Here is a 27,458-nt window from a genome sequence, read left to right as displayed (position 1 = left end):
TCTTACGGATTTAGGTAAGTTTCACATTTTCATTAGCTGGTTGAAATATAGGTTTTATTTTTCATGATGTGATTAAGTTGGCTGGGATTAGGCTAAACATAATTGTTTTATGGCTAAATGTATCCTGTTGTAATAAATAATTACCATATATCAGCCCACCTAATGCCTGATTTCAGAGATGAGGCCACAGGGAACTTCGACAAGCCTATAGATTTGGGGACTAGACGAAAGGTAGAGGAATGGGGCCTTAAACGTTACTGGTCTTGCAGAATGTTCTGAGTCTTATGGCCAGCTTACTTGCTGCAATTTAGAGAATCCCCTAAACCTGATATAGCTCATAGTCTCTTGATATATATTCTTAGACTGCTAAATGAGATAAATAGCTAGGTTTAGGTGTTCCACAATGCAACAGAATCTTTCCAACTGAAGGGTACTGAAGACTTGGAGACTGAGTGTGCTGCTATTTCAGTGCTCCCTTTGAAAATATAACTTTGGAAAATCTGACTGAAGCTTGGGAAGCTAGGATTAACTATGTTAGGGATGTGCACCCAAAAGAAAGTTCATCCTGAACAGGAATTGCATGCAATACTCTGTGGGTATGCACCAGCCTAGAGGAGAGTGTGGAACCTGAGATTACATTATGGCTTTGCCATTTACCAGCTGTCTTCCCAAGTCAGTCACTTAGGCTCTCTGAGCCTCAGTTAACCCATCTGTAAAATAAATATAATAATAATAATAATACCTGCTCTATTACTCACCATGGTAATGAAGGTGAAAAGAAAGAAAATTTGTGAAGGTGGTTTGTAAGCAAAAAACTGATGATGCAAAAAGAGTTGTCACTACTTGTCCCAATCAAGATAGGCTAAATTGTTTCATGGCAAGAAACAGTAAAGTCTCAGTGCCTCTAAACGAGGTGTCTTTATCCTCCTGCAAAGTCCACTGCCAGACCAACAATTCTCAGGGTATTTGATTTCCACTCACATTCATGGTAAAGTCTGTGACATTTTTCAGCCTTGCTCACATTTATCTCACCTCAGTTTCTGGGTGTTAAGTGAGAGTTGTTGGCTGTGCCATTGTAACAGGCAGCTGCTATCCTTCCTCTCTCCTGTATCTATTTTCCCTTCTCCTGGCTGTGGGCTTGGGTTTGTCTTTGGGGCATCTCTGATTTCGTGTTTCACGTGGGGCTGGGCCTGCTCTCTTCCTTCCCCCTCACTTACTGAGGTCCGCCTTTATGGACCGGCTCCGGGGACAGACATGTGACCCACAGCTGATCTGACCAATCAGTGTTTTCTCCCCACTCCCACCCACTTCTGGCCAGAATGATTTTATAGTGATTGGCGTGAGATCCAAATTGGCCCAACAGTATTCAACCCCAAGATTTTGTTAGAAATATTGAAAAAAAAATAAGGATCTTTCTTCAGAGTTTGCTAGATCGAGATGATGTGGGTGTGGGGCTTACAGCAGCTACCCTGTCATCGCTAGAACATAACCTATCCAAGAATGAAGCCAAGATAGAGAAAAGCTGAACTATAGGTTATATACAGACTATAGGTCTGGCCGCATCCTTGGGTCCCTGGATCAAGCCGTACCTAAAGATCCACATCCTGGACTTCCTAGTTTATCAGCTACTACACATTTTGTTTTGTTTTGTTTTGTTTGGCTTAAGTCATTCTGTATTGGGTTTATGTCCAGTGCAACTGAAGGGATCCTGGCTAACACAGCCATTCATTTCTAGGGCAGGAGCTGCTAGCCTGTGCTAGACTAAACTATCTGCATTTTAATATTAACTTTGTCTTTGTTTCATTGCATCTCTTGGAGCATTACTACTTAGATGGCAGCTCTTCTTCCTTAGATTCCTCTAAAACCTGACCAATATGCCCAGTGGAACAGCAGACATTAGTCAGTGATCTGACTTGGGAGGACATTGACGCTTTTGAGATCTCCAGGATTTGGGGAGATCTCAAAACACACATGGCAGTGTGTTAAAGGTCTCCTCTTTTCTCTGAACTCTCTAGATTCTCAGCAGCAGCACACTACTAGAGCTAGATCTGTGTCTACCATTTTCCTCACAAAGCAAGTTTCTTTCAAGGTAGATACCCCACAGTCTGGGTTCTGGCAGCACAGCATTCTCAAATGTTGCTATTTCACATCCTCAAGAATGTATGCTTAAACTAGGACTAAGGAAGCCACAGGACAAGCAAAACCCAAAAGTGAGAAAATAGGTAATTGAATAGAAGGGAGATGGGACTAACAGGTCACAAGGGATCAATCTTAGGGTTGGTGGCAGTACAGGGGAAGAATTTAGGGCCCTGGGAAGGCTGAGATAGACTTACTCATGGAGTGGAGGCAGATCATCAAGGTGTTGATTCAGGCTCAAAAGCAAAAACAAGAACCTAACTACTACAAACTAGGTACAAAGTGGAGTATTGCTCACTGACATGAGGCATTTTCCCATGGGCCGTAACTGGGTCTTGGTATGACAGAGGAACCAAGGCATGACTGGCTCAGCTTAGGTGGAGTCCCAAATACATAGGCTGAGGATGGAGGACAGAGGGTCATATCTGCAGCCATTCCCCTCCTACTTCAGAAGAAACCGGATTGCCAAGTCTTACAGATGGCCGAACTCGGATTAGGGGTGTAGACCCCTGTTGTTGCCTTTTGACCCCCGGGTTGTTATCTATCTGAATTATGTATTTCAAAAATAATTTTGATTTTTTCAATTTTTCTTCCACTTTTAGGCCAGAATTCCTAGATATGAAGAGTAATTTCTCAAGAACGACCTTACCTAACTCTAGAAATTAGTCTTGCTCAATAAAAAGTCATCTCACAGAAATAAAACTAACTTGAAAAGAAGAGCATCAAATCTGCCGTCTTCTCTCTGCTCTTGGGCTTTTTTTTTTTTTTTAACTTGAGAGATTGAGTTTTGCTGTGTTGCTCAGACTGAAGTGCAGTGGCTATTCAGAGGTGTGATCATAGTGTACTGCAACCTCCAACTCCTAGACTCAAGTGATCCTCCTGCTTTAGCCTTCTGAGTAGCTGAAACTATAGGAGTGCGCCACGGTGCTGGTCTTGGGCTCCTTATGTTTCACTTCTCTGAAGTTTTGTTACAGCTGGAGTTTGCATCATATGCCCCCTGGCTGGAGGGTATTCATTCCTAAATTCTGTTTTTATTTCTGCCTAGAGTACTACACCACTTACTATTCCTGAATTCACTAAAGAGTTGAGCATCCTCAGCCCATTAAAAGATACATACCCTCCCCACGCTCCCATATGAAATGCTACATTGGCTGAAACCCATTCTCCCTCTCTGATGGTGACCATAAAGGCTTTCTGTGAGAGGGCCTGTGATTTGTCCTTGGTATTGGCAGGGGTTTCGGGATGCAACCACTTTTCAGGATAACTCAGTAAGGTACTCACAGAATACTGACTGTGAGAATAAGTGAATGAATTCAGGAATGAAGTAATACATTTAACAAATTTCCTGACAGCAGATGTCTTAAAATTGGCAAACTCTTTCTAGAAACAAATTTCTCTTAAGAAGCTAAATGAAGAAAATTTGAGTAACAATGGTGATAGTACAAACCAGAAGTTTTAGCTTTTTAAAAATCCTGGATATATTCATAATTAGCAACCTAAGTGTCAAGTTGACCTTGAACTTGGTAGAATCATTCTGACTTTGCTAGTACTTTTTAGAGTTAAAAGGCTCCTATCTAGGAGACACTTCGTGGCTTTCATTTCTTATTCTTTTGATCAAACTTCTAGATCTCTCTTCAATGTTACTTCAAAGACAACTGTTGCATTAGTTACTTCCCTTACAAACTTTGTAGATGCTAGCCTGAAGTAAAAATTCTATAGTTTGGAACTACAGCTTATTCTTCATGTTTCTTCTAAGATTGTCTCTGTAGAATTAAATGTCAGAATCTGAAAGGTGAGCTCAGGGCAGTTGATTGAAGGAGTATGATATGTAAAACACACTTTATGTATGTGTGTACCAAGGTGTGTGCAAGGGGTGCAACAAAATGACTTGTGAGTGTCTCCCTCCTTGATCTGTTTTGACCAAACTTTATTACTCATTTAATGGAACTGTAACAAAGAGCAGGAATCAAAACACATGGGGATCACAGAGGCTGTTATGTTTATTGTGCAGAACAGACAGTGATAATCCACTAGAGAAATATTTTCAACAAGCAAGCGATTCAAAGTACAATCATAGACAGCAATTCTACATGAAGAACAAGGAATAAAGTTAGAAGACACTCAAAGGAACAGGGAGAAAGTCAACTGCAGTTAAACGTCTTGATACTTTTCTCCTGCAAACATACCTAACTTGCAGAAATGGTAGAAAAGTTAAATGTCCAGTCTTATTTAGCTGTGACCAACAACAGCAAAGAACAGTCCTATAAAATTTATCTCCCACAAAAATAAACTATATATATAAAAATTTTATGATGTTCTTACTGTTCCATTGGCCACAAGCTTTTTTTTTTTTTTTCAGTATGAAAAATGAGGTATACTGGGACTTAAGAGGTAGTAGTGTGTTTTGATTGTACAACGTACGGGAAATAAAAGTGTAACTTCACCAGAGATGGAAATCACTCAGTGTACCATGTTTGGCCAACACGAGCAATTGCTTCAATTTTATGAGCTGGCCAATGAGGTTTCTAAAAGGCCCATCCAAAGATATGGAATGCGACTTTTATTTTTATGAGCCACTGTTTATTTGCTTATTTAATGCACAGTTAACAGTAATGTTGAGTTTCAATTCTCTCCATAGCTCCTTTGGTGATTCACAACAGTGAGCGATCTGCCAGTCTCAGAGAGGTATGTGGCTTTTGAAACTACCTCCCTGAAGCGGCTGGAAGAGAGACGGTTTTGAGTTTCATTTGGCTTCAGTACTAAAAGCCATACTGACAAAAGCCGTCATGAGAAACTACCTCCTGGCCCAGTTGATAATACCATGTTAAAAAGTCAGCACACTCACTAGGAGAGAAAGGCATAAAAACTCTACACAAGAAGCGTTTAAAATAAATCTGGTTGAGACATATTACAAAAATCACATTTGTGTAAAATACATGAAAATATCTGTCAAGCATTTTCTTATATTCAACTAATCTTAAAAACACATATTTTTGATTGCATTATGCAAAAGCAGGGCTTGTTGCATCTCACCTACAAAGCTTCAAGTTTCTTTGAAGGTTGGCTTTTATTTTATTTTATTTATTATTTACTTATTTTGCAAAAATATGTAAAAATGTGTTCCTTTCTATCAAACGTCTTTTATAAAAATAGTTTTGACTAGGGATAGCTGCAGTTTGAACTATTTCAAACATTGAAAAAACAAATGAATGCTGCAAGTAACAAGTTCATTTCTTTTGAAGTCTGGAGGTAGGTCTTTGCAAGTCAATTAGTCCATTTCCTTAAACAATTCATTTGAGGTACAGACTTGGAGGGTAATATTTAAACATTACAGTCAAATCTTGTGTGATGTGTAGTGTGATTGAGGAAAATTATCCTTAAGAACCTAGGAGCGACTTGGTTAAAACATTTTCAAGTTAATGTAGAAATCTAGCAGAGAAGCTGAAACAAGTATTTGTAAAAATTTTTAATTAAAAAAACATAGAAAAATACATAGTCATGCTGAAACACAGTAAGGAGATTGCTTCTTTAACTGTAATTAAGTGTACAAAAAGAACTGCAGATGATTAGAATCACCTACCCAGTAAGTTTTTTTCTTGCATTGCTTGTGTATAGCAGCATGTAATAAGTACTAGACTGTAAATTCATTGTAACATTCAGAGGTAGTATTGAGTAGTGGGGATATATTGCATCTCTGGCTAAAAGTGCAGTTTGAATGAAGAGATGGTGAACTCAAGCCGAAGAAAAGCACCTCGGTCAACCATCTTATGTCAAAACGTATTACTTGAAGTAACACATATGCTTAATTTGAGGTAAGTGGTATTTAGGTCTTTCATGGAAACTGATACACAATGAAAAGAGAGAGGGAGAGGAAGAGGGAGAGAGACAGAGAGAGACAGACTGCCCCCTTTTTTTTTTTTTTTTTTTTTTTTGCTTTTTAAATTGACGTATAATTATAGCAAAAGAAATTTAGATTTCGCTCCTCTCACCTCATAATTAGGTGAGTTAATCATGCATTATTCTGTTGTACCTTTTCATTAAATTACAAAGAGGATAATTTTACTTGTCTAGGTTCCTTAAATGCTCTGAGGCTGACAAGTGTTATTGATTGCTAAATGGCATTTGGCTCTGTAGGAAGCAGATTTCCTAAAAATGAAGTGTCCTGAAAACAAGTGCTGTGAGTAAATTTATTACTCCTGCTGATATGTGTGATATCCATAAATAGAAAAGTTGGCAATATTCGTTTGCTTACTTCCCTTTTTGAAAAATGAACATAACCTTTTCTGGTTTGTAAGCTGAATGAAAGGATACATCAGCATTTCGTCTCATTTAGAAATAAAAAGTTAAAAATCATCAAGTAAGTGTCTACAAGATTATACGAAAAAGAGAAAGTAGTATCTAGTCCTTATCTTTGGTGTTCTAAACAGAGGATTCACTACAGGGAGTGGGTTGGGGTGGTATTTGAGGCGTACACAGTGTTACACACCGCGTTCTTCCTATATGAATGCCCGACATCACAAGTGTGACACGTTTCTTGTTTGCATGCAGTGCAGTGATTGACTAAACCCAATTCAGTTTTTCTCACCCGCCCACTCTTGCTTATCAGATCAACAAACTATTAGTAGGTTAAGAAAAAAGAAAACAGTAATTAAAAGTTGCATTGTTAAGCTGTGTCCCCTGTGTTTACAGCAGTTTTTCACTAAACCTGGGACTGTGAAGGGATTACAAAGAAGGTGATTAATATAGTCCTTTTTAAGGTTATGTGATTTCTCCCCACCCCACCCCCACCCTCCCCCGCCCCACCCCACCCCACCCCAGATGAAAGTGGAAAGACCATGGCAATACAGAATAAGTGGTCACTGCAGTGTCTTCTCCCTTCAAAAGATCCAACTGCTGCTGAGGTAGAAATCGAACGTTGGCGCCCCCTAGTCCTCTTCGGCAGACTCTTGTGAGGATGTCTCTTCAGTTTCCTCCTGGAACACACAAAGGGCACAGCCATGACGCTCAATCGTTATACTGTGTGGGCTGCTCTTGCCAACAGTGCAGAGGTAACCTGTTTCCACAGCACATTATGCTTGCCTCAAAAGAGGATGACGATGACTGGCGAGCCCTCATTGCCAGGGCTTCTTAAACCGTAATTGAGGAATCAAGGTGTTGTTTTTTCCCAGAGTGGTCATTAGCCACTGTTGACTTAAGGCTTGACATCATGGCGACTGGTCAGCAAATTCAATTGTTTGCTGTCCAGAGACGGTCAGGGCAATGCACGGTTACTCACCAATTAGAAAAAAAATAGGAATGGAATAAATTTTTCCCGACAGCATGCCATTCATCAGTTTTAAACACCGGCACACAAGGAAAATAGAGTTAGGGGGATCAGTTCTTAAGGCATAAGCGAACCCACCCTCCCGATACTGGTAATAATAGCTGGTATTTTTAGAGTGCTTACCAGATGCTTAGGCACCTTCTGTTAATATTCCTATTTTACAGATGAGAAAACCAAGGCACAGACAAGGAATGTGCCCAAAATTACAGGGTGTGTGGGACCAGGATTTGGGTCGGGTCGGTTTTGGTGCCAACACCAGCGTGTGACCGCTACACCACTGTGCAGAGGCAGTGTGAGAGCAGGGGCAGATCGGACAACGAGCCTTCCCAAATCCATTTCCTCCCCCTTGTATTTATTAAAGCACATTTTGAGACAGTGACCCAAGTTCAGCGTAACTGCTCAATCTCAATACTAATCCGCATGGACCAAACATTTGATGGTGGGCTAGCCAAGCAGAGAAAATCTAATATATATGTTTTTGCAAGACCCCCTCTTCATATAAATCTAACTCCTCCTTCCCTTTTCCTTTTTTTGATTCCTTATGGCTCTGGAATTTGTTGGGGTTTCTGCGAGCCGGCTTGAGCCGCAAAGTTCTCTTTCCTTTTGCTTATTTAACAAATGTGCAGTACCTTTCAGGACATGGGTGGTAAAGCGGAGACAATAAACATTTCCGATAAAAGCGTCGTTAGTGAGAGGATGATTTTTATCAAATGCTGCACATTGTCTCATAAGACGGCATGTGAAAAAGATCTGGGAGAAGAGGTAAACATTTACTCCTGCAGCAGACCGAGCCCCTTTAAGAATGGCCAGCTTAAAACAGCTTATAACAGTCTTCATACTTTAATAGATTTGATTTTCCACATGGCTTCATTTTGTCTGGGTGGCTAACCGACACAATTTATACCTCTCTTCCTTTCCCAGGTCACCACAGTACACCATTCAGTAAAGCATGCCTTAAAGCTTGTCTGCATTATATGACCAAACTTCCATTCATTAGTGTTTGAAACACTTCAGCTGTGAAGGGGCTCCTAAATGCTACCATGTGTGACGCTTTTGCGTAAAAGCAGCAAATGGGAGAAAAAACCCCACATGAACGGGCACTCACCCACTCACATGAATGCACATACACACACACGCACACACACACTCTCTCTATCCTGGGCTTTAATCACAGGCCACTGCATACTTCAAACCCTTTGCAAAAGGTTTCAAATATTCTCCTTCCCCCTGAAGACTGAGAGAGCTGTAAATCCTGGGAATAAACACACATACAAATGAATGGATTACAGCTTGAAAAATATAACCATGGCAGCATCAAGTCATGAGATTTCACACCGGTTTTGTTTAGTCTGCTTTGGGTTTTGTGGGAAAAGTGGAACGTATGAGGCTACCTCCCCTTTAACTCCCAACCCCCAAACTGTGGGCTTCACATATATAAGCAGCAGGTTTATACCTCTTGACTAGGCAACAGGCCATGACCCTGAGATTCTCTGTGGAGCCCTGGCCACAAAGGAGGATGTAGCATGATCAAAGCCATGGGCAGACGAAAGAGAGGCGAGCCAAAGATCAGCTGCCCTGTGACCCTGTCCTTTCATTTAATATTTAAATTCCAGAAAGTCACTGAACCGTTAGGCAGATACACACCTCGTCTGTCCCCAGATGACTCACTTCCCATTATGACATGAGGTGTGGACTTAGGTGATTACTCTGAAACAGACCATGGCATAAAAGCCAGCAGGTCTATTTTATTCCTTCTTACGGTTAACAAATTAATAGAGCACAGTCAAGCTGGCAAACCTCCTGGATTGAGCTGTAATTATTCCATTTCTAACCGTTTGATTTTTCTATACTATCCGGAAACCAAGGTACTTTCAAATCCGAAAGGAAACAGAATTTTCAGGCCGTGAACTTAACAAAGACCTTGTACTAGATGGAATGTGATCAGCTTTTCAAAACATTCCCAGAAATGTTGCTTGAGGTGAGCTCCTGAAACTCCTGACTTCCAACCTCTTAGACACAATTCAAATGAAAATGGTGGTAGATCATAATGTTTCCTTAACTGTTCTTAACACAATGTGGATAGTTGTTTTATTAATGCATCTTTCTGCTGACCTTGGAATTCTTCTACTAGTGACTATCAGTTAGTACTGGGAACATGACTAGGATGTCAGAGGGTGGGAGTCTCACTCTGTTAAAGGTTTGCAGGCAATGTGGCTCTCACATGCTCAGAATGATGGTTTTCTCAAATGTCTAGTTAGTGGAGAGCTCTCTCTTCTTGGCATAGCCCTGGCTGGCCACCCTTCAAAGGAAGGAATGGTTCCCAAAGGGGTGATGTGGCGGGGCAGGTGGCTCTTCCCGCTTCTGCAAACCTCAGCTCTCACCTTCCCAGTGACTTGGTCTTTGGCTACATGTGTGGATTCTGTACCACAAGTGTGCATTCAATGAAGAGAAGAAAAACCTTCCCTGTCAGGAATGAGGTTGGAAAACCCATTCTTAGCTCCCCTAAGTGTCATGGTCTGGCCAGAGTTAACACAGGGTGCTTCTGTGGTGCAAAGAGAGAACAGAAACAGGTGACATGGAGAATAAGCAGCTGGCTCTGACATCCCCAAAGAGTCCTGTTTCTGTAACTGAGGAGTTGGTAGGGACCCCTGAGCTTCAATCACCTTTAGTAACTTAAAAGACATGGCTGGGGCCAGGCGCGGTGGCTCACACCTGTAATCCCAGCACTCTGGGAGGCCGAAGTGGGCGGATCACAAGGTCAGGAGATCAAGACCATCCTGGCTAACACAGTGAAACCCCATCTCTACTAAAAATACAAAAAAATTAGCCAGGTGTAGTGGCGGGCACCTGTAGTCCCAGCTACTTGGGAGGCTGAGGCAGGAGAAGGGCGTGAACCTGGGAAGCGGAGCTTGCAGTGAGCAGAGATGGTGCCACTGCACTCCAGCCTGGACGACCTCAAAAAAAAAAAAAAAAAAAAAAAAAAAAAAAGGCTGTGTGTTATAGACAATAGCTTGTACCTTGACATGTTTTAAAAAAATTGCGTCACATTTGTCACCTAATGGTCAAAGGACCTTTGAGCTTGTGTAGCTCCCAAGAGAAGCCTTGAAGTAATAATAAGAAGAAAACTGTAGCCAAGAGTTGCACACATCTCATTAGGGTCTAGTGGCAGGGTGGGAAGGCTAAACAGCCGCTCTTTGGTCAAGGGGCTTCAGGAATGTTCATATGAAAGGACTTTTCAAAGTGCAAGTGCACAGTGACATTTTTATGAGCACCAGCCACTAAGGCCTCTAAACACCGAACAGCTCCCAGCCATCATGCAGCTACTTTACAAAGACAAGTGAGGTTGCGTGGTACCGGGCTGAAACATGTGAGCTTTCTTGGCAGAAAATTGATGAGCGGGGCAAGGGATGGGCAGAGTTGGAAAACTATATTTTTATTATAACTACTGGAAAAGTGCACTTACTTTGCCTTAGTTTTTCTTTTGTTCATGAAAAAAGGAATTTGGTAAATGTAACTCTTTCATTGTTTTAGCTAAGCTTGAAAAAAACTCCACTAAAACCCAGAAATGTAGTTTGCACGTATCACTGTTCTCTTAATTTGGTTCAATATGATGCATGTGATATATACACCTTTGGGTACACTTCTGCTAATTGATTAAAAAGGAGGAGGAAGACAGCCCAATATCCAAACTTAACTCCTAAGGCTGATGGAATTTTAAAATGTCTTGAGTTTAATAAGACTTACCATACAGGCATGGATGAGGGTGTGTGCTGGAAGAAAGTTCAGTATTTAATGCTAAGAGCTGAAGCTCTGGGTTTAATTTTCAGATGCAGACTAAACAGCAGGTCTGCAGTAGAAGAGGCCAGTGGATTCTAAATGGAACCGGGAAATACAAACTCAGAGGTGGTGTTACCACGATGCCCTCCTTTGTGTGTGGTAAGGAGTGCAAAAATCACAGAAGTCCATGTCAGCTTTAATAAGTCCTTATCTTTTTTTTTTTCTTAACTGCAAATAATTCTGCAACTCTTCTATTACATGATGTTGCAGGCCAGAAATACATGTGTAATTTAAGCTATCTTGCCAATAAACCTACAAATACTTGGTAATCTAGAAAGGGTAGTTATGGCTAAGTGGCATTCTTTTTCTTGTTATCTGTGTAGGTTCAATTTCTCAGGAACTCAGAACGACACACTTAGGAGTTTTCCACGTTCATGAGTATCTTGAGTCAGTCCTGTTACAGCAGAAATAAAGGGCTCTCCTCAGCAGCAATGACCAGGAACTAGTTTTTCAAGTTCCATCTGTAGCTAAGTGACTGACAAGACCACAAAGCTGAGTTTTTCTATTCTCTGTCAGATATTTTCGTTTAAAATGTATCAAGACTGTTTAACTTAATGGAAAGTGATTATTTCCTCCAACTAGGAAAACTCTACAGCAAATTTTTAAAAAACATGTTAAATGGAACACATATAAACCATATAATCTGGCAAGAGCAAGGGATTCTGGTGGAAATGCTAGGCAGGAATTACGTTTTTCAAAAGGAGACAAGAAGTTGAGATATTGACAGCATTTGTACCTGATCTTGTCTTTATTTTTGCATTACGTATATATAACATAGAATTGTTAGGACTACTTTGTGTGTGTTAGCATCAGCTTAATAAAGTTGGTTTGAAGGTCTTGCTAGGGCATGTTTAATGTAAAGAAGGTTGAGCTTGGACCTCACTAATCATAGATGCCAACCACTGCACTAGCAGGTCTCAGTCCCACTGTGTCAGACCAGTAATGACTATACATGTCTATCTACACTGCAGGATTGTGTGAGAAATGTGACAACCATTTGGGGAAACCTTGAAAAAGAGTAAAAATCCAGTAAGACTATAGTGTGAAGCTGTGATTATTAATGTCAGTTACTAATTCTGTGATTATTTCTTTACCTATGATTCAAGGATAGGTTCTTAAGAAAGAAAAAAACTATTCAATAGGGTCCCCAGAGGAAAGTAAAATAAAAAGTATTAGCTTCCTAAAATGCTCTCTGGCTTGTCTTGTCTGTAATCTCAATAGAGTTCCATTACTGAAAATATCGCAACAGAAGTAATGCTGGTCTCTGGGATACAATGAATTTCTCCTTCCTGGGATAAAGGGCTATTTTTAAAAAATCTGGAGATGGTAGGCACATTTTTCAAACAGGGAAATCATTTTAGGTATAAACTAATCATAAGTTTCAGGAGTCACGATTTCTGAGGATTACTGGTTTGATCAGTTTTCCATGCCAGGTTCAATTCTTATCACAGGAACACTGCATTTTAAAAAATAGCTAAAGACAGCAAAAGGCTTTTTGCATAAACAAAGTATTCAAAAGAAGGGATTTTTTTTTTTTTTTTTTAAATAGAGATGGGGTCTCACTATGTTACTCAGGCTGGTCTCAAACTCCTGGGCTCAAGGGATACTTCTGCCTCAGCCTCTCAAAGTACTGGGATCACAGACATGAGCCATCATGTCCAGCCCAGAAGAAGAAAATTTATTTCAGTGTTTCCACAACTGTTGTGGAATGTTCTTATTTTTATGCAAAGTAGCTTTAAATTATGATTAAAGACTGCTTAAGGGTTATATTCCAGATGTGCTTATTAATGGCATAGACTAGGAAAAACCTTTTCCTTTTGTTTTGTAGATGTGTAAAATTTTGCATAGGTGTTGTATTTGCAGCCAGGGAACAGAACATTTGTGGATTTTAATCATTATTGCACCAAATGTTTTTCATTATCCTGAGTTATGACTTTTGAGTAAGATTATAAAAATATCAATAACAGTAAGTTAACAAATAATTTCTCAGTAGACATTTGAGTGTCTAGCAAACATTTCCTGAATGTGAGTGTCTGAGACAATGCAATATATTTCTATGCAACGATTAAGGATTTTCTTAGAAAGACCAGGTTTTCAAGCCAATTGCTATTTGTTCCACATTAATTTGGGTGAGTAAGTTTGGAGAGTAAGAAGAAAGATATATATTGAGTAAATAATTGGTTTTTATCCAGTACACATCAAAATGTAGAGGAAAATTCTGCAATGTGAAGGGAAAATGCAGGCAGCCACTGCCATTTTGTTTTGAGCCTAATCCACAGACTTCCCCACACAGAAACAGTCATACTTAAAAAAAACAAAACAAAACAAAAAAAAACTCTCGGCAAATGTGTCAAGTCCAGAAACACTAAATTTTGCCTTTTGGAGTTTTATAAGTTGCCCTAAATTGAGTGATGTTCTTTCACTTCTGTTAGAAGTTGTCATCTCTATAAAACATTTCCTGCCAAGAACCGCTGACTTCATCCTGCCAATATTCCTGTATTACAACTGTTAGCTAAGCTAATTACTTCATCTGTTTACAGTTAATAATCATTTTGATACGCTTCCTCTGCCCTCCAATTTCCCTGTGCTGCTATGTCCTTGAGCTACTTTATTAAGGGTTAAACCTTGGTTTCTACTTTGCTCTCTCCTTTTCCCTTGACCTGTGTGATGTCAGAGGTCAGCGGTTAAGTCAAAAAGTATTTCCTATACAACAAAACAGTGCAACTCAGGGCAGCCTTTGATATGATTCTTCATGTTTTGCCAATTGGTACTAAACATTTACTGGCCCACAAGATGTTTTACCAGCTTGAAAGTGCATAAGTAAAAAAATAAATACATCAGTAATCTTTATGACTTAGGCAGTATAAATCATTATGTTCCTTGAGTGAGTAGACGAGTGAGTATTTGTAAGTCTGATTTATTATGAACTATTTACTGCACTGGCCAAGGTACCATGTAAAAGATGAGTGTTAGAGTGAGAATGCTTTCCCCTTTCCTCCTTCCCTCTTTGTATGTCTAGACTAAAAGCCCCCAGTAAAAATGCCTTCTTTGAGAACGAGATGCTGACTGCAATTCATCAACTTGCTTGTCCCAAAATGAAATCTCTCATTTTGCTCCAAACAATGTTTAGGTTGTCTGAAATATAAACATCCTTAAAACTGCCCTTGAAGTCTCTGTAAAAACATTCAACATTTTATTTTGAGGGGGAAGAAATCCCGTGATAATCAAGGCTTACTGAGATTTCTTTGCCCGGGTGCACACCACCCACAGAAGATGTTACTCGCAAGTAAAAACTCTTTTTTGAAACAGAAAGCTTTGTTTCCAGTCTTTTAGAAACTGAAAACTTTGCAATCCTCTCACTGGGAAATTGAAAAGGAGCAGGTTTGTACCTGTCCTAATTGCCAGAGGCATTGTTTGCCAGGGCTGTACAACAATGGGGAAAGTAGATTGAAAGGGTTGAGAACTTTTGGATTTTAAAAACATGTTTTCCCTTTGGGTAGAAGAAAGGTGAGAGAAAAATGTCTGAATTACATTTAGGGAGTCCCTTCAAGTCTCAGGTGAAAGCCTTAAAAGGGAAATAGCAATAAACGATCAAATACCTGATAAACTAGAGAAACATTTTTAGACATCTCAGATGGAAAGAGACTTATTTTCATCAAAGTAAAAACCTGAGTAACAAAGCACCCTCTAATAATAATAATAATAATAATAATCTGGTACTTTTATGGTGTTTCTTTTTTTAAAAAAAGAAAAAGAAAAACCTACCACCATTTCCTACTAGGGTTAAGAATGTAATTCATATGACTGAGAATTCAACTGCTCAAATTGCTAAAAAATGAGCTGATTTCTATTTCTTTCTTTTGAGATGGAGTCTTGCTGTCACCCAGGCTGGAGTGCAGTGGCACCATCTCTGCTCACGGCAACCCTCCCCCGCCAACCAGGTTCAAGCGATTCTCCTGCCTCAGCCTCCCAAGTAGCTGGAATTATAGGTGCCTGCCGCCATGCCTGGCTAATTTTTGTGTATTTAGTAGAGATGGGGCTTCTCCATGTTGGCCAGGCTGGTCTCGAACTCCTGACATCCCTAAGTGTTGGGATTACAGGCATGACACCGCACCCAGCCTCATTTCTATTTATTTCCAATTAGCTAATTTCAATTTATTGTTTATCACTTGAAGTGGAAATATAGTAGAGCTATTTTGTAAGCCGTTTTCATTGGTTTTGGAATTTTAGAAAAAAGTTAACGTGCATATTACAGATTTTCCCCTTTAGATTTTAAAGAGGCTATTAACTCTCCCATTAGGATTATGGGACACAGTTGATGTTTGCAGCTGATGACACCTGGTGGATTTCCCAAACACGAACCCCTGCAACAGGGTGGTCCTTCACTTTTTATTTCTCTCTAGATGCATGTACTTGTACGCACAAACACAAGTGCATATGTAGGTGCTGAGATTTGTCATAATTCTGAATTCGTCTCCTCAGAATAAACTCTGCTGCTTTGTACCCCAGGTTCAAGAAGGGCCATTATTGAAGATCTGAGGAGACTTCAGCATTGGGCGGTATAAGGATACTTTACCACAGAGCCTTTGTAATTCTGTATACATGTGACAGAAATACTAGGAAGATGACTCTGAATGCTTTAGCCCTAATGATAGGATGGAGCAATTACTAGAAAATTTCCTCCAGCTAAAAAATCCTGCTTTAAAAAACATTCAAGGAAAACACTTGACGTCAAAGAGGAAGTACTTTGGAATAAATCAGGATTCTAGAATTTTTGAGACTATAAATCTCTGGAAACGAAAAACAGTCAAAAATAAGTCAGAACGTAATAATGCTACCTGGAATTTATATAATTATGAATCTCTTGTAATGTTCTTGGGAGGAAGGGAAAAGGCATTATTATTCCATTTCCTAGATGGATAAATAGAGCAAAGAGAAATTAATTAGCCTAGTGATGGGGTCAGAAAGAAAAACCTAGGTCTCTTTACACACTTCTGAGCCCTTTTCTTTAGATATCAAATATTTAGCTGTGCTAAAATTTTTATCTCAAAAGTGATTCTGAATGTAACCCCTCAAAGTGCTGTTGAAGGAAGGATATGAGGCTGAGTTAATCCAGATTGCCACATGGGAAAGCCATCTGGGAGGGTATTTTGAAAGAAACAGATGGAAAAGGAAGATATGCTTTTGAATGTAGTGTAAAATTTACATTATCGTCCACGAACTTTCACATAGTTTTCATGTTTACATAATTCATTACTGTGTCATCAGACAATATAAATTAGGTAGCCCAATGAGCTCATGTTCTTTTTTATAGTTCTGAGTCTGAACTCTCCTATATGGGGCAAATCTGGAACAGGGTCTGTAAGGTAGTCATATTCATCCTTGAAGATCAACTCAATCCACTATGGATTCTTTGAGATTCTGGATTCTCTTGGGAAAAACTGTGATTTCACTTATATTATTTCTTGGTGTATTAATGCCCAACTTGCAATCAGTTCTAGCCACATTAATAATCTCCACCTGTGATGTATTTGTTCTTGCCTCTCTACCTTTGTATATGCCATTCATCTTATCTGTAATTTCTTTCCCTTAATTTATGTTTCAGTTTTCCCTTCTGCAACTCAACAACAACAAAATCAAACAAAACAAGAAAATTCCAGTCTTTGGGGTATCATCCCCTTGATAACCTGAGGCATTCCACTCATTCATCCGTATCCCCCGTGTGTCCCATGCACATTGACATTCTGTGGTCATTTGCTCAACAAATGTTCAAACATCTTCCCATGTGTTTTCATGGAGTGTCTTCATCTCTGGTTGCACATTATACTCTTAGGGAGTTCATAAAAAATACTGATGGATCTCCAGACCAAATAAGCAGAATCGCTGAAGGGTGGGGCCGTGCTGGGGAGGAAATGTTTAACAACTTGCTCTTCAGGAAAAAAAAAAAAGAAGTCCTGAATTTTAGTATTTGTCATTTTCCATGGTGTAAATACTCCCACCATAGTGGATTTCAAGCTACCTACTCGACATCACTGCACAGAATTCAGAAGAGTGTTCACTATTTGCTCATAAGGGCTGGTTCCAGCATACCACTGGATAGGACACAGGCATATACATATAAATACATTTCTCAGGTGCAGTGACTGTTTTTCTTTGTTTGACTCATCTTCCCTATGACACTAAACACAGGGACTGAATCAATATTAACAAATCACATAAGGTGATTAATCTGTAGTTCACAGCCTGTGATGCAAATGTGAACTCTGCCTCATCCTTTGACTCAAATGCACAGATATCAATTTATTTTCTCTTGATTTTTGTACAGATAAAGGATGAGAGGCTAAATATATTTGGGTTTTCCTACTTAAAATGTCAAGTTTTTGTTTATATATATATGTGTATATATATAAAAATATATATATTTTTAGCACCCCTCTCCCACTCTTAGCTTTTATGTATGGGAGCAGCAATGAGAATGACTTTTTTCGTGGTAACTCTGTTTTTATTCCACTTAAAGCTCATGTGTAATTGTTTGAAGACACTTTCCCTGGATCCTTTCATGTGTTTGGAAGTTTCAGTTCTCTTCTAAGTGGCATTTTTAGAGAATAGTAGATATATAAGATTGCCCGGGTGGTCCTTCCCAGGCAAGGCAACATTGACCTAAGAAAACAGGATGCAAGGTAGATTTGTAAAGACCTCTAGGGAAAAAGATTTCATGGATACTTAAAATTACACGAAAGAGTTCTACTTAATTTGATAGCTCATGACACTGCTTAATAACTTATTTTAGCAGGTTCAGCATACCACCTAGATCTCCAATAACTATGTACATCCAGAAGGGAAGAGAACAGCAGGACATTCTTATACTTTAATAATGGCTCACATTATTAGCAATCATGGTTAATTTATACTTCAGTTTTGTTTTCTTCAAGATATGCTTCCTCAATAAACATGTTTTTTTAATGTTTCTATGTATAGATTATAGTGAGGACAAGGTGCTCCAGGAATATGGGGCAAGAGACGTAGAGCTATTTCCCAATTTTGATGTTCCAAAAACTTCAGAGACTGGGATTCAGTTATTTAAATAAGATCTAAGAATGCATCAGTCTGCAAGTTAGTATAACTTAATTTTCAAGTATTCCAGCATTCTTTGGAGTGTTTTGGGATCATCAAATATTATGAAATGGTTCAATGAAGAAATATGTTTCCAGTCATGAATCATTAAATAGAAGTCTGGTGTCAAGTCAACAGAACATAGACAGTCAGTTGGAAAGGGCAAAATTTGATGTTTAAGAATTGGTAAAAGATAGAGTAAGATTAAATATTTGTTTTACATATGAGGCAATGAAATAAAATAGTTTTATTTTTAAAATAATTTATATTTGCTTTGTACACTTAAGACCTTACATTTTGGGGGGTTTTTAATGGTACGATTGTCAACTATATATTCCTGACTTTGAAGTCTACGACACATTTTCAAGAACACTGCAAGACGATAATCAAAATGAAGAAAATGCGAAATAAGGTTTAGTTTGGGGACATTTTTCAGAACATATTTCACTTTTTATATTAATGGGGAGAATATAATTAATGACTATGTCTTACCTGAGCAGGCTTCTTCTGAACAACTTGTTGTGGCTAAGGAGGAAAAGAAAAAGATATATTTTAAAAGAAAATATACATTATGGAAAAAATTAGGTGCACATATTTTAAATATAGATACTTGTCTTCAAAGAAAACAGGAAAGTATAAAGTTCAACTGGTATATCCAAAGTTAAAAGTGTTTATACATGGCCAGGCGTGGTGGCTCACGCTTATAATCCCAGCACTTTGGGAGGCAGAGGTGGATGGATGGCTTGAACCCAGGAGTTCTAGACCAGGTTGGGCAACATGGTGACACCCTGTCTCTACAAGCAGTACAAAAATTAACAGTGTGTGGTGGCATGCAACTGTAGTCCCAGCTACTCAGAGGCCTAAATGGAATGATCATGTGAGCCAAGAAAGGTCAAGGCTGCAGTGAGCTGTGATCATGCCACTGCACTCCAGCCTGGGTGACAGAGCAACACCCTATCTCAAAAGAAAAGAAAAGAAAAGAAAATCGTTTATTCCTGATCTCTCTATATTAAGGAAACACAACATAGGTTATCTCAGTGAAAGTAATTCCCAATTAAAGTCTGGCATACACGCCAAGTAGCTTGAAAGAAACTTAACTGATTCACTTTGTTTTTAGCCTATATGTCACAAAACTGAGGAGTGAAGGTACCTAATTTGTTAATATTTCATTTTTTAAAAACACCTTCATTGAGACATAATTTAGATACCACAAAATTCACTCATTTAAAGTATATTTTAGTATATTCAGAGGGCTGTGCAACCATCACCACAATCTGATTTAGAACACTTTCATCGCCTCTAAAAGAAATATTGTACCCATTAGCGGTTACTCTTCCCTAACCTCCACGTCCCTAGCCACCTCCCACGCCTAAGTGACCATGAATCTACTTTCTGTCTCTACGAATTTACCTATCTTGACATTTCACGTAAGTGGAATCATACAATATATGTAGAGTATTTTGTGTGTGACTTCTTTCACTGGCCTAGGGTTTTCTAGGTCATTCATGTGGTAGCATCAGCAGTTCATTCCTTTTTATGCTAAATAATATTCCCTTGTATGGATATAACACATTTTACCTATCCATTCATTAGCTGGTGGACATGTGGGGTGTTTCCACCTTTTGGCTATTATGAACAATGCTACTATGAACATTTATATACACATTTTCGTGCGAACATGTTTTCATTCTTGGGTATATACCTGGGAGTGGAATCACTGCGTCATACTGTAATTCTTTGTTTCACTTTTTGAGGAGCTGCCAGACACCTTTCCAAAGCAGCTGCACCATTTTACAGTCTCACCAGCAATGAATCTGGAGTTCCAATTGCTCTGTATACATGCCAATGCTTGTTATTGCCTGTCTTTTTGCTTATAGACATCCAAATGGGTGTGAAGTTAAACATCATTGCTGTTTTGATTTGAATTTCTCTCACAACTAATGATGTTGAGCATTTTTTCATGTGCTTATTGGCCATTTATATGTCTCCTGGGGAGAAATGTTTATTTAAATCCCTTGCCCATTTAAAAAAAAATTGCTATCTCTTCATAACGAAGTTGTAAGAGTTCTTTTAATGTTTTACATCCAAGTCTCTTATGATTTGCAAATATTTTCTCCCATTCTGTGAGTTTGTTCAGTTTCTTGATGGTATCCTAGGAAGAATATTGTGTTATATCTATATCTATTGTATATGTAGAGCAAAACTCTCTCTTTTGAGTGAAACATCCGAGGGAATGTTTTTCTGCCTGCCTAACTTTCCAATAGAGTATTAGAAAGTACTTGTTATTACTTTGGCGTTATAAAAGGTGGATTTGAAGCCTGAGCTTTTCGATGGATTATTTACTTCCAGTCCTCACTCTCATGTCTGAATACAGGCATGCATTATTCTATCTACACATCACTGAGATTTGTGAGTACACCTGAGGTACTCTGATGTGGATAGTGACATGCGTTCTTGCGCCAGTGAAAAATAAAATTGTCACAGTTCTCCCAAATAACAGCAGTTAGAACACCTTCACTATTCACTAGCCCCTGTTCATTCATTCTGAGAGCCCCTTCCTCTCAGAGTTCCTCTCAGTGGTACGGTGGTTTACTGCTGGTACATTAAAAATTCCATATAAAAATCATCAGAACTTTTCTTGTTTTTAGATGGACGGCATAAAAATAAAATAAATGGCAAGGTACTTTTGCTCAAAGGAAAAGACGTTCTTCCCTTTGACTTTAAACCACAGTAGAGATGAGGTCATCACAAAAGCCCAAGTTTTGAGATGATATTTTCTCCAGGGGAAATCGAACTAAGAACAATGAGAACTTTTTTTTGTCTCTTAGGACACAAAAGCGTGGGCTATTAGAGGATTCATTTCCAAAGGGCCATTTGGAAGAAGACAGCACTCTTCTTCCTCCCCCTTTTCCCTGTCGATTACACCTGTACACATGTTTACTCCCAAACCGTTTCAAATCTACACACATTCTTGCAGGCTGACTGGTTCCTACTGCTCAGAAATCCCCCTCCTTTTTTGGCCGAGGCTCCCGCATTCATGTGACTCCTGCACACTGCAGCTCAATGAAATCCTCTGAAAGGGCTGCCAGCTCACCCAATTTTCCATGAATTAGGTCCTGACACTTCAATGAGGGGAAAGACAATGTCTGAATCTCTGCCAGCCCTGGCTCCCGGCCTAGTCCGTGTCACGGAACTTCTACCAGCTACCCTCAGACACAGCACTTCATACTTTTCAGACCACCAAACAAACAGACCCTTGAATACTTTCAATGTTGGTTGGGGTTATGGCTGCCAGGATGTTTTCCCAGCCTCTGGCACCCAATGGCTCCAGACTGTGCCGGGAAAGTTTTTGTTGTTGTTATTTTGTTTTGTTTTTATTTTTATGAATGGCTTTGGTAGAAAACGCAGACTGAAGCATAATACTACCACCATTCATAAAAAGGGGAAGGAAACAAACTGCTGTCTGGAAAGCTTTTTGGACGCCAAACAAACTGTAAGTCTCTTATCTTCCTTGAGGCATCTCTCGGCTCAGAACTAAGTGTTGATACTTAGAAACCAGTTGCTCCTCAGGGTTCTTGGCATTAAAAACATGACTGGCCACAGGATTTTTTATAAGACCTGAATAATATCAACGATACATATTAGTCTTCTGTGCCGTTAACAGTAAATGTCCATGCACCTTAAAAAATGAGTAATATTTTGCACATGCATTTCCTATATAAAAGCTAAAATCCTTTATATTTTTAACATCTGCCCCTTTGTTACTGGGAGGGTCCAGGCCTTACTGTTTTCATTTTCTCACAGGGAAACCAAGGCCTAGGGAATTTAAATAATCTTCTGAGATCATTTTCTAAAACTAAAACAACTTGAGTCTACTGATTCTCTTAATCCCTGATATAATGCTCTGAAGAAACCCAGTCTGTTCCTTGAAAAAAAAAGAAAAAAGAAAAAAGTCAAATCAATATCCAATCCAGGAGAAGCTGTACTTCCCCGGCTTTGATTTTCAACTCCAGATTGTTCAGCAAGGCCTAGTTCTGATTCCTCCAGGTTGCTGATGAAAAGTGAATCCCAGGGGACAAGAGTCAGCCCTGCAAAGTCCAGCAGCCTCACCTCACTTGGAGATTCTTCCTTCATTATCAACTGTGGAGGGGATAAGTCCCTCTTAAAGGTGTGGACATCATAATGACCGTTCTAGTGAACACATAGCAAAGCCTTTCAAGTTGTTTAGACAAATCTGATGATCCAATTCTAAGTGTGCATATAGGGAGTTTATATAATTTAGGCACTTTGTCAACTTGGCATGCAAACCCTTCAGTATACTGAGATTTTGAATTCATGATGTTGAGACTATTGCACCTTTCAAAAAGCTTGTAATGAAAATCATCATTCCATGGTTGCATTTAAACTTCTAAAATACAATGGGGTGAAACAGAGCTTCCTCCCAGAACAAAACATCAATAGCAGCATTGACAAAATCACCAAAGGACTTTGAAGAAATGTTTTGGATTAATAGATGTTAAAATAAAACTGTGGTCGGATGCGGTGGCTCATGCCGGTAATCTCAGCACTTTGGGAGGATTGTTTGAGCTCACGAGTTTGAGACCAGCCTGGGTAACCTGGCAAGACTTCACCTCTATTAAAAATAATTAGCCAGGTGTAGTGGTGCATGCCTGTACTCCCAGCTACTCAGGAGGCTGAGGTGGGAGGATTGCTTGAGCCTAGGAGGTTGAGGCTGCAGTGAGCTATGATCACACCATTGCACTCCTGCCTGGGTGACAGAGCAAGACCCTGCCTCTAAAGAAAAAAAAATGGTGAGAACTCAAAGACCCCATCAGTTGAACATATCATGTGAAGATTAAGAAGAGCTCTTTCTAATCACATGGATTTCAGTGAGTAGTGCTCTGTAGTCTAGCCCTTAGAATGGACTAGCTCAGCCACAATTGAAAGTATAATGCTTGCAAATAAATAAATATCATTGTTAAAGTATATACAAATAGCTTAGGGTACAACATGCTAAGAAACTGTAGAGGATAAGCAAAAGGAAAGGACATAGTTTTGGATTTCTGAGGTCATACAGCAGACGAGCAGTTCTCCAAATGAAAGAAAAAAAGTTACTGAATTTTTAAAATCCACAGAGTATCTGGATTTTTAAGATTTTGTAGAAAGACACTTGTGTAGGAAATGGTCTGCCATTCCACCTATTTCAGAATAATTAAGAAGTTCCTCGGCCCTCCTAAGAATACAATCTATGGTTCCAGGAAGTCTAGGTATTTTAAAGCTGATACTCAGACAGCTAAGCCACTCCTTCTGGTAGGCATTGAAAGAAAATCCTTGCTAACAAAGGACCCAGACATTAGTAGTTCATTTTAGTACTAATCTAAACATTAAATAAAAAGAGGCTTGAATGGAGCTTACCAACTTAATTTTTTAAAAAAAATTAGGCACAGTGTATGGTAAAGCAAACATGATTATTATGCAAAGGGTCTTAAGGTGACCTTAGAAAGAAAGAAGCCCTTCACATGGCTCTCTGTGCAGATGAGTCTCTGGCTTTAATGTAAGCAGCAGAATTTTAATATAATTAGATCCTTTGCTTCTTGCCAGCCAGTAGTAGGTGATTTTGCCCACTTTGTTTTGAAATCGTATGATTTTGTTTTAAAAATCATATGACCATTGTTCAACCAATAGGTACTTCTGTGCCCTAGCATAATCTTTTTTCATGTAGATTGTTTTCCAGTCTCATAGCAATATAGTGTAAGACAGATCTTCTAGCTATTTACTAAAAAAGGATGTAAAAACCCTAATTTCTATAAAAATTCCTCAATGAGAGTGACATTTTGGGGGCCCTTCACACCTCATAAAACAACATCTCACAGGATCATCTGTTATTTAAAATTTTAAGTTAAATATGGTGTCATATTAAAAATGTTTATGCAAAAGATACTTGTTTTTAAACTTCCAAAAGAGTCCTTTAGATGTAAGCCAGCTCATTGAACTAGTGAGGTTTATGATCATGTTTGTATCCACACAAGTGTAGCCAGTTTTATCTGCCTGAACTGACAGATGAATATATCCCTACCATACAGACAACATTTCAATAAATACATAGACCTATTACTTATCACTTCACTGCTTTCTAGACCAAATTGATTGGTTATTTACAGGAAAAATGTCCCAAAATATTGAATAAGTAGACACAGCTCAAATTCTAGACAAGTAGTCATCAAATCTCTCTGCAAACACTCCAAATGGCCATGAACCATCAAGGCCAGCAGCAGCCTTGACTTGTGTGGTTGGGGCACATTGATGGGAGTAGCTTTTGACTTGTGGTGTGAACAATATCCTTCTTCACCCTTTGTCCAAAGTTATTTAAAGGTTCATAACACAACCTTTCTTTCTGTATAGAACATTCACCGAGATCCACTTTCATTTATGTGTTGCGAAATATGCTCTTATCCTCAGAAATTTCACACTGCTGTCCTGAATATATTTTCTTTGAATCTGATGTTTACCTGGCTGAAGGAGGATGACCATTATCAAGAATTTGTCTTTCATGAAATTACGTGATCGACATGTTTGTTCATGGCCCTCCGGATTTACAGTTTTAAAACTTCAATATTCCAGAATGTCAAGATTTGTGTTTGGGTCACTTTTCAAACAATGAACTTCAGGCTTTGGAGGCTTTGAACCACTTTTTTTTTTTTTTTTTTTTTTAAAGCATAAGAATCTCCCCCACACCTTTTATGTTAGATCTTATGTGGGGACCCTACAACAGAAAGCAAACAAAATGGTATTTCTGAGACTCATTCACGTGGCCTCTACTCCAACCCATCTCTGCCCTCCCAGGATGCCCCTGAGGCCCCTCAGTGGAAAACCAGAGCTCCAGGGGAGGTCAACTAAAAACAAATCTTAGGACTAGGCATGTTGGCACATGCTTTTAGTCCCAGCTACTTGGGAGACTGAGGAAAAAGGACCCTTGAGTCCAGAAGTTCGAGGCTGCAGCGTACTATGATCGCACCTGTGAGTAGTCACTGCATTCCACTGCCACTGGAATGGAGTCAGCAAGACTCTGACTCTTAAAAAACAAAAATCTCTGATTTTTAGATGCAAATCCTCCTGCAGAACTGTATCGCCAGGATACGTGGAGGCAGAGCGTCTTCACAGCATTCACCGTGTGACTCGTACTATCAGGTTGAGCCACATGAACTGGCATTTTTGTAGGTCAAAACCAATCAATTATCAGCAATTTCATATGGTTTAATCCCATACAATCAAGGTAAGGTCTTTCTAATTCAGTAAGAGTAATTTTTGTGACATGTCATTAAGCTGTATTAGCCAAGAGATTTTTGTACCTTCTGCATACCTTTTTGTACCTTCTGAGATCCTGTACTCAATTTTCCTGCCCACTCCTCTCCAGCCTGGATCCTTCCCCTTACACTTACTTTACCAAAAGCTGCCAGATTGCAGTGAAAGGAGGGATTGGCCTATACCAGGCATGGTGTTCCAGTTTCTTGCTTATGCTGTGGTTCTTCTTTCAGAGCACCAGGACTGTCTGTGGCCATCTGGCTAGATTCTCATACCCACTCCAAATCTACCTGAACTCTACCTCTTCACTGAAACTGAATGGCTGAAATAATTTGTGCATAACACTTCTCTGTGGCTATCCAGGGAAGGTCTAGAATGAAAACTGTCACTTTGAATTAAATTTAAAATTAATGGTCAACTCAGGTATTGATCAGATATAGGGGAGTTCAGTTTGAGGTATTCTACAATAGTAAGTGATCAAAAAGTTTTAATGGACCTAAGGAATGTATTTTGATAATTAGATAGGAATATGGTATATCTGAAGTTTGAAGGATTTATTTCAGATCAAATGTTGATGCAACATTGTGAGGATGAGATTCAGCTATAGTTAGCTATACAAATCACACCTCTAGGCACCACCCTTCTGGGGTTGAAAGCTTTTCTGTCTTAGTGCTTCCTGAGTTGGAAATAAACCTGCCTTCTAGTGATGGGAGGCTTTGGTAAAGAGGAGAAACCATCTACCAGGAGTAGCTAGTGAGAGTTTTTTCTGAACCTAGAAAAAGCCTAAGTTAGGCCTTAACTTCCATTCCTTGTGCCTCCTGTGTGCATTTAGAGATGACTGTGCAATGTGTGTACACATGTAGCTACGGGTGGTTACAATTCAACAGTAACATCTGGCCCTTATGGTGCAAAGGAGATTTTGTAGTTCTCTGTACAAAGTCTCCCAAGAAGTGATAAATCTATGGGGGAGTTTTGGCAAAATCTCTGGAATTTCTGCTTGGTATTGTGGAAAAGGGGAAGTGTTCTTTATTTTCTATTCTCTTGGCTTTGCATTTAGACTTTAATGCAAAAGACAAAAGTAAGCATCATTTCAAAAGTATTTATTGGATTATTATAGCAAAGTGCCCTCACTGCTGCTGGCCTCGTTTCATCTGCTCAAGGATGAGAATAGCCACAAGCTGCTCTAGTTAGTGTTGATTAACATCAGACTGCGTATGTGTGGCAATGAGCCATAGCAGCTCTCATGAGAACAGATTGGGGGGCTGATACTTCGGAGTTTTTGCCTTCCCTCGGGTGCCTTTGAGACACCTTTGGAATGGAGTGAAAAGATCAATGGGAAGCCCTTTAAAAATCACAGTGTCATGATTAGTTTCAAAATGCATCCTTCTGGATTCTGACCTGATGAAGTGGTTCATTGGCTCATCAAATACTAATTGATATTTGAACTATATGACAGACAGGAACTGGGTGTAGAAAACAAAGAAGAAATCTTTCAAGAAGCCTAGAGTCTAATGGGGGAGACAAATGAAACACAGATATTAGAGTACAATGTACAATTTTAGATTAATATTTTTTCCTACAATGTTTTCTTAAGTGTGGGAGGCGTGCTGATCAAATATGGAAAAGATAAATGTAGGAAAGAAGAGATGACTGTTTTCTTTATAATAGGGAAAATAAGAAAGTAGAGATAAGGTCACTGAAAAAAAATTCCAGAAGAAATTTGAAGACGAAGTAGAAGAAAAGTATC

General features: G+C 39.1%; 1 protein-coding gene across 1 annotated transcript in view; it reads right to left on the bottom strand.

Annotated features, from left to right (window-relative positions):
- Positions 1-4,113: 4,113 nt before the first annotated feature.
- The window catches only part of HMGA2 (high mobility group AT-hook 2), a 139,576-nt gene continuing 116,231 nt past the window's right edge, over positions 4,114-27,458 (bottom strand). The window contains exons 4-5 of the mRNA XM_001117025.5: positions 18,902-18,934; positions 4,114-7,109 (exon numbers count right to left, since the gene is read on the bottom strand). Of these exons, the coding sequence (XP_001117025.1) occupies positions 7,062-7,109; positions 18,902-18,934 (81 nt within the window). The 3' untranslated portion in view covers positions 4,114-7,061. The remainder of the gene's footprint in view (positions 7,110-18,901; positions 18,935-27,458) is intronic.

Source organism: Macaca mulatta, chromosome 11 (assembly GCF_049350105.2).
Source record: "Macaca mulatta isolate MMU2019108-1 chromosome 11, T2T-MMU8v2.0, whole genome shotgun sequence".
In the NCBI taxonomy this organism is placed as follows: domain Eukaryota; kingdom Metazoa; phylum Chordata; class Mammalia; order Primates; family Cercopithecidae; genus Macaca; species Macaca mulatta.
This window is presented reverse-complemented; position numbering and strand designations above follow the sequence as displayed.